Consider the following 12,884-nt stretch of genomic DNA (forward strand, 5'->3'; position numbering starts at 1 on the left):
GCCCTATGCCAGTGGTGTGGGCACAGGTGCATGACCAATGTGCCCCTACAGTACCCAGGGCCATTCCTGGGCACTGTAAGTGCAGTGATGCCATTAAGAGTATATGGTGCTGGGAGGTCGACATTACGAACTCCACAACACCATAATGGCTACACTGAAGACTGACAAGTTTGGTATCAAACTTCTCAGCACATTAAATCCACACTGATGCCAGTGTGGGATTTAATGAAAAATATACCACAGAGGGCATCTTAGAGATGCCCACTGAAACCTGATGCCCTCTGAAACCTAACCACAATCCACGTCTGGACTGAGAGGCTGCCTAGGCTGCCACACAGCAGACATGTTGCTGGACCCCTGGGTGGAGAGCCCCCGCTCTCCTGGGCCTGCAACAATGCACATCCTGGGCCATGTGCTAGGTCTCCTCCCCCAGGATGGGCAGGGGGAAGCTTCAAAGGCCTGCCGCCTCAGTGAGCTTCTCCAGACCATTTGCTGTACCCAGCAACTGGCCCCACCAGTCGTGACCCCCACTCTGGCGGAAAGACTGGTGGAAAAAACTACGTCAGGAAGGGGGGGGTGCCAGTCTGCGCCAACCCCACCACCCAGGTGGGGGAGACGAGGTGAAGCACGACCCCGGGCTCCGGCCATCTTGAAGATGGGGAGCCCTGCCCAATCACAGCTAGGCTCCTGCCCCCCTCCCACAGGAGATGAGCAGGCTAGGGGGGTGTACCCACCCCAGGACAGGGACCTATTGGTCCCTGCCCTTGCCCTATCTGTGATGCCCCTAAATTCAGTATTTAGGGGCTCCCTGACCTTCCTTCCTCGGATCCCGATACGAAAAGAAGAAAAAAGATCAAGAGGAAGAGGAAGAAGACCTGCAGTGCAGCTGCTAACAACAGGACGACAACTGACTTGGCCCCAGCCCTACCGGCCTCTCGATCCTGGAACCTGCTCCTGCCTAAACCCCGGTGACTCCAGCGGACAGCAACCTTGGGACACCCAGAGAACCTGCCTGACTTGACCATCTTAAAGAATGGGACTCCCATCAGCAGAGGCTCTGCTGCAACAACACCCCTGGTGTCAGCCAGGATGCTCCGGACCAGCCCACTCTGCATCCGCCCAGCCCGTGCCCAAGTGATCCAAGACCACAAGGACGTCCCCCCGGCGACTGGTACCCGAAGTCCGGTGCCCAAAGACCCTCCTCGAAGAACCAGACGACGCCTGCAGACTCAGAACCAGGGGCCCCTCCAACCGCGACCAGCTGAGGGTAAGCTTTCCAGACACCTAAAGACCCCCCTGCACCCGGCGCCCTACAGCCCCCTGTGCCTTCCTGTGGGGTACCTACCTGTGCTCCAAGATCCCAACTTACCTCTCGAAGTGGTGGTCGCCCCTGAAGAGTCTTCGTCCCCGAGCCTGCAGCCTTTGTTCGTTTGTTACCTTTCCCATTAAATAACATTGAGCGTCTGACGGCTCAAAAGCACCCTGCATCCAGCCGCCCAAGTGCCGCTGGCCGTGCCCCCTTTGCCCTATCCTACTTCCACATTTGCCCTGAGCAAGTGACCAGGAGCCCCGCTCCCACAGCCGCGTGGCCTGCTAGCCAGAAGCCACCAAACAGAGGCCCCCTGCCACACATTGGATAACATTGGGCCTAACTACCTCTGCACCCGGCCGCCCCTGTGCCGCTGAGGGTGAACCAACTGTACCTATCTGACCCTGGGGGACCCCTGGATCTATGCCCAGAACCTTAACTTCACCAGCCGAGTACTCACCTGAAAACCGGTAACTCACTTACCTGCCATTAGATAACATTGACTGGTTTGACTCGAAAAACCGACTTTTGAAAACTTGAAATATTCCTATAAAATTAGCCGAGTAACGAATTCCGAAGTACTCACCTGTGATCAGGAGAGAAAGCCAGTATTGTATCTTGTAGCCCAGTATCGAACCACAAAAGTAATCCGAATCGGGTTTACCCCTAATCTGTATTTTCTCCATAGGAATCCATTGTCTGCTTTTCTCTTACATTTCTTCCAAGTGTCTACTTTTGAAAACTTGAAATATTCTTTAAAAACAATACGAAATACTGAAACGTAATTACTTACCTGTTTTAGGTTGAGACCCCAGTGCTGGACTTAGGAGCCCAGTACTGGAATACAAAAGTAACGAGATCGTACTTTACCTGCAACCTGAATTTTCTCCCATTGGAAAACATTGCCAGATTTTCACTGAAAAGTTAATAAGTGTGAACTTTTAAAACAGCTTTAACTTCCTGAAAAATCACTACAATAACTAAAACGTTTATACTAAATTGTTTTCAGCTTAGACCCCAGGACTGCATTTAGGCTTCAGTCCTGGAACTGCCAAAGTAATCTACAAAGTAATCAACTGTACTTGTATGATGAGAACCCATTGTGTACAATGCTAAAGTGTGTTTAGAATTGTGTTGCCTACTGCAACCCCTGTATCTAATGTGTTCACAAAGTTTATTCCCTTGCTGCAAAGTACTCATCTGAGACCGCTCATATTGAGAGCAGTATATTTTGATACCTGTTGGTTCTAGAAATAAAACATCTATATCTTGGATATTAAAACAATTGGCCTGCAGTTTAGTCTTTGAGTGTGTGAAACCTTTTGCTGACTGAGTGTGTACAACAAATGCTTTACACTGTTCTCAGGTACTGCCTTACTGCTCGACCAAGCTACCACTTTAGAGAGTAAGGTCACACCTGGCTTTAACCTCTGTTATACCTCTGGGGCTTGTGGACTCTATACACACTGTACCTTATTCTGGTCCAGTATATATAGAGCCACTTTCTCACAAGCACTTGAAGAACCTGCGCTAGGGTGAGCATCTTGAACCTCTCCTGTTTGAGAATCAGATTCAAGATTCTGAGGTCCAGGATAGGACGTAATCTGCCATCCTTCTTGGGGATCAGGAAATACTGTGAGTAGGAACCCTGACCCCCTTTCCTGCTCCGGAACCACCCCTATCGCACCTTTTTGTGACAGGGTAAGAACCTCCTTCTGAAAGAGAAGCAAATAATCCTCCATGCAAAACCCCTGACAAGGAGGGTAATAAGGAGGGAATTCCCTGAAGGGAAGGGCATACCCATTTTCTACAAGATCTAAAACCCAAAGGTCCGAAGTTACTAATTTCCTATCTTGTAGAAAATGGGTAAGCCGACCTCCTATGGGACCCACATGGATCTAGGGCTGCTTTCCTGCATTACTGAGAGGAGTTGGGGAGGTAGAGGAGGAGGACGAGGAGGACGAGGAGGAAGAGGATTGCCATCCGGCTCCACGAAGGCGACATCTGCCTTTACCCCTGTAGCTCCTATACAAGGGGTTCTGCTGCTGTTGCTGAGGCGGTCTGGACCCACGAAAGGAAGTCTTCCCAAAACCACAGTAACGTTTATCTCCATAGCCTCTTGCCTGAGTCTGCAGACCCAAAGACCTTGCAGTAGCCTTACTGTCCTTAAATCTTTGCAGGGCAGAGTCCGCCTTTTCACCAAAAAGCTTTGAACCATCAAATGGCAAATCAATGAGAGCAGCCTGCACGTCAGGATAGAACCCAGAAGACCTTAACCATGCATGTCTTCTTGTCGCAATGGTAGAGCCCATTACTCTGACAACAGAATCTGCCATGCCCAAGCCAGACTGGATGACTTGGCGAGCCGCAGCCTGAGAGTACACTAACACTTCACTCAGATTCCCCTTGTCCTCTTCAGACAACTTTGGAAGAAGCTGCTTTTCAGAGTCCATTAGGGCATGAATATACCTGCCCAAGAGACCAGTGGCGTTGGTAGACTCCAGTGCCATACAAGCAGACTAAAAGACTTTTTTCGCAGATTGCTCCAATCTGTTGGAAATGCCCCTGTAGATTGCTTCGAACAAGAAGCCTGCACCACCAGACAGACTTTCAGGAGAGGGGTGAGAAGAAAGGAAAACCGGATCTCCAGGAGCAGGGCTATACCTTCTTTAGACTGACCTCGAAACAGCAGGAGGTGAAAGAGGATTGCGCCACACATCGAGGACTGGCTCCGTCAGAGCATCATTGAATCGCAAAAGTGGTTCAACCACCGAAGATGGGGAATGAAGCACCTTAGTAGGAAGATAAGGCTTATACTCCGCCACAGGAAGCTGCAAATCGAAAAGTTCAGCAGCCTTCCTAATAACCATATGATAAGAAGCAGAATCCTTCGAGGGAGAAGCCTTTCAAGAAGCAAAGTCCTACTCCAGAGAAGTGTCAACCCCACTTGCCTCACACAAGTCTTCAAACACATCTTCTGTGTCATACACCACTCCTTCCGCCCTCTCTTCAGCCTGGTACTGCTCCTCTTCCAATAAGCTCTCCTCGAGCGCATCTTCGGTTGAGGCATTGACGGCTCCGGGAACGGCGGCGAAGGTGGATCCTCTACCATAGCTGGCGCCGATCAAATCAGAGAGGCTTCGCGGGATGGAGCCGGGGATTGACCATCCGGCGTCGACATCCTTGAAGGGCCAGGACGGCGTCGCTGGCATGAACGGCATAAAGGGGGCCTGAGGATATTGGTGAGGCACACCCAAATTATATGCCAAAGGACCCATGGGACCAGAAGGTGCTCCCGAGGGGTACGAGGCTCTGGCGAACACGCCATACATTGCATTCAGAAAATGCAGCGGATCCGAACCCAGCGTCTGAAACTAAGAGTATGAAGCCGAACGAGGTACCTATAGAATCGGAGTCGCAGGAGCCACAGGGAGAACAGCGGAGCCGAAGGAACCTCATCATCAGCCAGATTCAACACACCCTCTGGAGTCGGTAAGAATCTCGGCGGCGTCGCTTGCTCTGGAGTCCCCTTATAGGAAGGAGATTGAGCCGGAGTCTCTTGAAGAGACACTGAAGGAGAAAGCAAGTCCTTTTCTCGACGTCGAGCAGGAAAAGGCGACCTCAACACCACAGACTTCGAGGATCGGCGCTGAGAAGCAGGTCTCCTCTTCTTCTTATGCTTCCTCTTGGGAGTCGTGCGACATCGAAGACCTGGACTTTGACCTTTTTCTACCCCTTTTCTCTTTCCTTGCCTTGGCCATGTAAAGTTTGGCTTCTTGCTCCTTCAACGCCTTAGGATTCATCTTTAAGCACGAAGACCATCCCTCGACATCGTGATTTGAAGATAAACACCAAAAGCAATCTTCATGCGGGTCAGTAATAGACTTATTTTTATCGCACTCCCTGCAGGGTTTAAAACCGGGCTTCCTCGGAGCAGACATGACAAAAGAGAAAGAGATACAATCGAAATTACTAAGTATCCAAACGAAGTATGGAGAGTCCCAGAAAAAACTGTTCGCGTCGACAGCACGGAAAAAGGGGAACGGACGTCATCACGCGGACGTGGTCCTCTTATGACTCCGGTGACGTCATGCGGAGCCGCTTGCGGAGCCATAGCATTGTGACGGCCTCGTCGGCTCGGAGAGCTAGGAAAAATGTCCACGGAAGGGGATGTTCATAAGGTGAGAAATCCACAGGCAGATGTATCCATCAGAAATAGAAATCTACAATGTTATGCTATTACTATCCACTATTATCAAGGATATTTACTGTTCTAGCAGATGGTGAATTTCTCTTTGCGCTATTCAACTGAAGAAAATTACCTTGTCTGCTGCTAATGGGCTCTTTATTTTGGCTGCTGCAGTCTTATCCTAGGCGTTTTCTTTGGACTCCTAGTTCCCTTATGGCCTTATTGGTGGCCAACATTTGGCCAATCAAGGTTACTCACATTGCACATAGAGTCTTCATTATTTTGATTGAATCCCTAGACATGATACCTTGATTGTGGAGTAGTGTTCTCTGCAGATCTCTCTGAATTACCATGATCAGCGACTCTCTCTGGGTAAGGGAGACCCCTGATCCCGGAGAGTCTCTTGTATGTCATCTTGTGCATCACTGAGGTCAGAAACATTGGTGTAACAAAGTAAAATACCCCGTTTGCCAGGTGTATACACTCTTTTGGTGGCAGGTCCAAACAGAGGAGCTGTAACGTTCTTCCTCCTGCCTGGTTGGTATGTGGGTTGATCTTCCCACAGCAAAGCATGAACTTCCAGGAATGAACCCAGCACACAACTCTGTCTCTCTCTCACTCGACCGTTTCCCTGAGGTTCTGCCCATAAAGTCATCATTTAGTGTCCCACGCCCGGTTTCTCTGCCCCTCCACCCTCACTTGTGTGCCATCCCCAGCTCTCCCCATAGATAGTTGTGCCTGGTACAACAACTGATAGCTATTTAATACATGGAAGAATAGTTTGAGACATTCTTCTCCACGAGTAGCTCGTGAGTCACTGGTGGCTCTCTGACAGTAGCTCTCCTGTGTGCAGCCCGGTAAACTAATTTAGAACATTTGCTTGACTGAATTAATAAATGTACACCAAAACTGATTGTGTATTTGAGCCAACAATGTGTGTATTTTCAGAACTTATAAGCTGATGTTTGGAGAAAAATGGCTGAAATTCAAAAATGTGTTACGGTTGCAATTTGCATGATAAAACATGATTATTGAGGAGACTCATTAATATCAATACCTAGGTGCCAGAGACTTTTCCACTGTATCTGCTGTGTATTACTCAAAGAGGACATTCAAAATTGACAAAGTTGTGTTTACCTTCCTGCTGGCAACTTTCCTGATGCACAGATGTGATTATTGCTGGTTATGTTGCAAGTAGTGGTGGCAAAGGTAATTTTCTTCAATGTGGTCACTATTACAACACTAATATTAGTAGGTTGTGGTGGTTTTCACAGAACAGAAGGAGCTCTTATTCCACAAAAGGTTGGAGGCCCTTGGTTTTAAGATGTTAACAGATGTGTGGCAACCAAAAAAGCAGAAGAATTGGCGCCTTTGCGACCAAGTCCCTTCGATTCAAACAAATGCTAATAAAAATTACAATGACAGTCTAGTACAAAGACCACTTGCAACAAAGATTTGTTCAAAACAAAGATTTGTTCAAAACAATGCATGTGTCATGGAGCAAATTACTCACTCTGTCATAACAAAGAAGTGTGGAAAAATTTGGAGTTTTCTGTTCATGTACTAGTTCTACAAATCGTGCACAGTAAACTGCATCAATGGCTGAAAAGATGCATCGCGGGAAAATGCACAGCTGCAGAAATTTAGTGATGGTCTCATTTTTTGTAGATCCTAGTAACCAAAAGGAAAGAAAAACAACATTAACTTTTGATCAGAACAAAAATGCACTTATCAAACTCAACAGCCATATAAATTAACAGGCTACTGCCAATGTCTTTCAAAAACTGAAGCTCTTAGTAAATATTTCCATTGCAAGTAAAATAATTATTTTTCGCTAGCTTGTAGAATCTTAATATGCATTTATCATTTTAGGTCAAAAGAGAGGATTATACTTTTCACTTTCTTTACTAAAAGAACATCACACAACAATATCCATGAGGCTCTTAATAACAAGTCACATAAACGAAGACTAAGCCTCTCCGCCATGTCACCCTATATCTTTGATGCTTGAAGTTTGCAGACTAGCCACACAAGCGAGTGCTCTCTACCTCACTATCAGTTTACCATTTGACCAATATGGCCCTCAGACTGTAGTGCCTAGCCACCATGCAATTCGACAATGCTTCTCACATGCAGAGCTCTCGCAAAGCAAAAGACAGGTTTAAAACGAGTTGGCTACTTTTCTCAAAATAGGAGCTTAATATATATATATTGGCTGGGGGGGGGGGGGAGGGGAGGGGTGAATTTTAGATATAATAGCATCTTCAGCATATTCTCCCCTGAGGCGGAAGCCGGGGGTTCTCCACACTATCTCTGCACTATTGTATGTATTGTGATATTTGCGGGTAAAACCTGTTTTAAGAATTGTAAATATTTTAAACATTCGTTTTTATTTACCTTACATATCGGATTCTCGAGTGCGAGATTTACGTCGCACTGAGACTCCCCGCAATCGATCTCCCGTTCACGGCGCAGGTTAAGGTGCTGACGCCGTGACTGACGATTACAGCCGCCATCTTACTGGGAGGAAAGGGTTGCGGTCCAGCTGCTGGACGCCTCCCGCCCTCCTCCACCCGGTATAAAGGGACCATGCCTTCCCGTCCGCGCACCAGCGGCGCACCAAAGGCGCGCCAAAGGCAAGCCCGTCTGCGCCCATCCGCGCCTGTATCGGGCCCAGGGCTAGAACCCCTGGTTCAAACAGCATTGTCCCTACTATCCAATATACAAATATCATGCTATATAATTTGCGCTCACCACACTCAAGCAACTGCTCCAGGTACGATCCGGCTCTTGCCCCATTACCTCCCCCATATTCCTGTCCCCACTGTAAGGCCATCATCCCTTTGGTTAAGAAAACATCCACTTTCAGGAACAAGAAACGTCCAAAGAGGATGTTGATTGCGCTTACCAATGTCCGCTCACTCGGAAAACAGACAAGATATAGCAGACTTCGTAAAGGACAGGAATATTGACATAATGTTCATGACCGAGACATGGATGGACAGCACATCAAACCCAGACTTAGTTGTCGCGGTTCCTAGTGGTTTTAAGTTTTACAGACAAGACCGACAGCACAAAAAAGGGGGCGGGCTAGCTATTATTGCCCGTGACACTTACGCTGTCAGGACCTCCTTGATCCCCTCATTCACCTGTGAAGCCATGCAATTTGCCATTAAAACTCCCCCCTCCGACAATTTCAAAGGAATACTTGTATATAGACCACCTGGAGCACGGGCAGGATTCCTCTCAGATTTTAGTACCATCTTGGAACCCTTAGCTATTGAAAAGTCCCTAATGGTACTGGGTGACTTTAATTTCCATTTAGAGAAACAGGAAGACAGTGATACCATCTCCCTTCTATCAGGCATGAATACCCTAGGGCTTCCTCAATTGGTCAACTCCCCCACGCATGACGGCGGTCATATCTTGGATGGCATCTTTTCTAACCTGGAGGGTCTTCACATAACTGATAACCTTCCACTCACTTGGTCGGACCATCATGCAATTCTGGGCACAATTACCACCATTGAAGCCCCCACTGACAACGCACCCATTTCCAGCCGTGATCCTTTTAAGGTTTGGAAAGATATAGACAGCTCTATTTTAAAAACTCGCCTCATCAACTCTCAGCCCATATTATCCACTGATCCTAATACAGCCACCAAGAAATTTCAGGACTGGCTGGGTCTTGCCACTAATTCACTTGTACCCCTTAAACAGGTAATAAGAAACAGATCGACCCCCTCTGCACCATGGTTTACCGAAGCTCTTAGGGACCAGAAACAACTTTGTAGGAACAGGGAGAGGCATTGGCGGAAGTCGTACAACGATGAAAGCAAAACCCGCTATAAGGAGATGCTTGCCAAATATAAAGTTATGATCGCTGAAGCCAAGAGGAAGTACTTTAGCGAACGGATAGAGCAAGCCAAGAACTCTATAAAACAGCTTCACGATACTACCAAGCATTTAGCCGGATATTCCCCCGACTTAAATCCTCCTCCCTCTCAATCCCTTTGTGATGCTTTGGGAACCTTCTTCTTCACTAAGGTCAACGATATTTACACCGCCTTCTCCGCTAATATTAATAATCCTCCAATAACCACCAACTCCACACCGCCTGTCTCTTTATTCACACAGTTTAAAGACATCAATGAGGCTCAAACATCGGATATTATCTCCTCGATTAAAACCGGTTCAGCCTTCGATCCATGCCCTTTTAAAATTCTTCCTCCAGTCATGGACACCTTGATACCTGTCATCACTCAAATTTGTAATGGCATGTTCAGATCTGGGATTTATCCGGAAATTAAAAAAACCCTCCTTAAACCACTCCTAAAAAAAGCCACATCTTGACCTGAAAAATTTTCGACCGATAGCCAGCCTTCCATTCTTGGCAAAAGCTGCAGAAAAAGCATTTAATTCACAGTTATCTGAATTCATTGAGGAACATCACTCACTGGATGACACCCAATTTGGGTTCCGTAAGTTCCACGGCACCAAAACCGCCTTGACATCAGAGCCATCCGAGATCAAGGAGGAACAGCAGTCTTGGTGCTACTAGATTTATCTGCAGCTTTCGACACAGTCGACCATTCGATTTTGGTCGATCGTGTCGAAAAAATGGGCATCCAACAAGCAGCCAAAGATCTACTGGCCTCCTTTCTATCAGGCAGAACTCAGGCTGTCACCCTGGGATCATACCAATCGACTAATCTGTCTCTGCCATGTGGGGTCCCACAAGGCTCATCCCTGAGTCCGACACTTTTTAATATCTACGTGTCGGACCTAGCCAATATCATTCAAGCACAAGGGATGAGCCTTACCTCATATGCCGATGACAGTTAGTCCTGGCCATCAAAAACAACGGCCAAAAGATGGCAGAGAATTTCAAAGAAGGTATGTTGGCAATTGGAGACTGGATGGCCTCCAATTGTCTAAAACTCAATTCCGATAAGACGGAGGTTGTCATTTTTGGACAACTCACACCTAGCTGGTCTTCCACTTGGTGGCTTGCTTCTTTCGGAACTCTGCCTAATCCCGTTTCCAAGGTTAGGAACTTGGGAGCTCGTACCAAGACCGTCTCCTGGGGAGACCGTAGGTTCTTGGCTTCGGCCCCAAAACTGTGGAATACCCTACCTCTCAATTCGGACCAGTTCCTCTCTCTGGTCCTTTCGTAAACAGCTAAAAACCTGGCTGTTCAATCAGCAATAATCTCAGTATACATAAGCAGCGGAAAATCTGATGCAAATGTCGCAGCGCAGAGACGCCCACGGGCATTTGTTCGCGCTTTACCAAATTTCATAAATAAATAAATAAATAGCCAAATATCTTTTGCACTATTGTTTAGACTACCAATGGTCAGTAACTGCCAAATACCTATTAGACCAGGACAGCCTGATGGCAAGAATTCCTGCTCCCAGAGGGACTCCAGCTATTGTTAGATCTGGTTAGATCCAAGTTAGACATGGTCCACTTCCTGATGCCTATCCAAGTGGGGGATTTGTGCAAAGTGGATGCATTTAAATTTTGACTCAACAATCAGCTTTTCTTGTTTTTCAGCTAGAGTTCAGAACTAACACTCCAGCAATAAATGCAGTTCACTAGAGCTGGAGCACTGCAGAGAATTATGCTTTTCCAAATTTCATCATGATTCAGATGATGGCTGTGAGAAGTTGGCCTGATATGCAGTGCTCACTATTCTAGTGATCACTATGTATCATTCCAACGACCCTTATTGATGATTGGTTGTAAGTCAACCTGATAGACCAGCTATCCTAGTAGCATGGACAAGAGCAGTCTTTAGGCTAAACTCTAGAGGGCGTGTTAAGCCAGCTGTTTACCACCACATTTACCCTTTGAACACCAAGTGAAAGGACACCACACAAGTTGTTATGAAAATAAAAGTATATTTATTTATAACAGTACTACCCTGAACTCTTTATGAGTCAGGGAGCTAAGCACAACACAAAACTCTTAAGAAAATACTTAAAGTCGCACAATTTACACAAATGCCCAAGGGGCACGAAAAACCATATACTACAAAAGTGGAATGCGAATTACTAGCAGGTAAGTAACTATTCTCAGAGGCTTTGGGATCGCTAGGACTAGACTACTGAACCTTTAGATTACTAGCAGGAGGCCTAGGGAGATCGGGTGCAGAGTGTGCACTCTCACGCGGGATGCGGAACAAAGTCTATGGAGGCTAGTAAATGCAAAGTTAGTGTTATCGGACGAATCCGACTAGGTAGAGCTGAAACGAAAAAGAATCTGGACACTTAGATAGTTAAGCTATGCTGGAGCACCGAAATGCTTAGGTTACCTAGCCCAGGGGCTGCGGCTGCATAGGTCTGAAAAGACGTCGGGAATCCTCGTTGCAGTCTATGAAGCCTGAAAGAAGAAGTTGCTGGCAGGCGACCAGTGAAGATGTTCGATGTGATCCAAGCCTGGATCGATGAAGATGGAGACCTGTAAGCAGAGGGGACCAAGTCCTGAATCACTAGCCAGTGATTAGGTGGGCACTAGGATGGCACCGGGCGAAGTCACCTCGACCAGGTGAGTGGGCGACGCTGGGCTCTGCTGTCTCTCGGACCAGGAGGCGTTGTCGGCGACCAGGATGGAGGGGCGAGCTGTCCCACGACGGTATCTGCTGTCGACGTCGCTGGACCCAGGATAGGGGCAACAAGTCTTGGCAAATGCAAGCCCACGCGGTGGACTCAAAATGGCGTCTGGAGTGGACCAGGAGGGTCCGGGGTGCTCCTCTGTTGGAGGGGAGCAAGGGCCAGTCTGGAGCAACCAGACCAGCGGTGTTGTCGTCGTGGTTCGTCGTCAGAAGGGCCACTAGCCAACGGGCAAGTGTCCTGGACAACGCGGTGAGCAGCAAAGAGCAGAAGGGCCCCACGCAGATCTCGTGGATGCTGGAGGGCTGGACTTCGGTGCTGGAGCTGCTCAGGGTTGGGGCTTCTAAAACCCCAAAGCACTCATTCAAGGATCCCTCGGTGGTCGTGCTGGGCAAGCGTCGTGCAGTCTTGAAGATGGCCGGTCCCTCGAGGTCTCGTCACACCCACGAATCTCAGCTGGGCTGATGATGCAGGTAGAGGTCAGAGGTGCCAGGGAAGCCGGTTCTCGTCGAGCTGGGCAGTCTGGATCCGGAGGAGAGACTTACAGCAAACCGCGATGCTTGGTTGGTGCCTGCTGCTGCAGGGTGACTACTCCTTAGTCACAAGGGAGAAATCTTAGGAAGAAGTCTTGAGTTCCTTTCGGGGAAAGTAGTTTCAGGATTCAAAGATGATCTAATTTGGAAGGGGGCCTGCTCCTACCTTTATCCTGAGAAAAGGGGCTGGCACGCGACTAAGTCCTGCCCTATGGGTGGGACTAGGAAGGGGGTGG

The 12,884-nt window shown here is 47.9% G+C and overlaps 1 protein-coding gene across 2 annotated transcripts in view; it reads right to left on the minus strand.

Moving 5' to 3' along the window:
- The window catches only part of THOC2 (THO complex subunit 2), a 1,495,542-nt gene that overhangs the window by 566,670 nt on the left and 915,988 nt on the right, over window positions 1-12,884 (minus strand). For both annotated transcript variants that reach the window (XM_078688746.1, XM_078688744.1), the window contains exon 25: window positions 7,012-7,169. In XM_078688746.1, the coding sequence (XP_078544872.1) occupies window positions 7,012-7,169 (158 nt within the window). The remainder of the gene's footprint in view (window positions 1-7,011; window positions 7,170-12,884) is intronic.

Source organism: Lissotriton helveticus, chromosome 4_1, assembly GCF_964261635.1.
Source record: "Lissotriton helveticus chromosome 4_1, aLisHel1.1, whole genome shotgun sequence".
Lineage (NCBI taxonomy): Eukaryota > Metazoa > Chordata > Amphibia > Caudata > Salamandridae > Lissotriton > Lissotriton helveticus.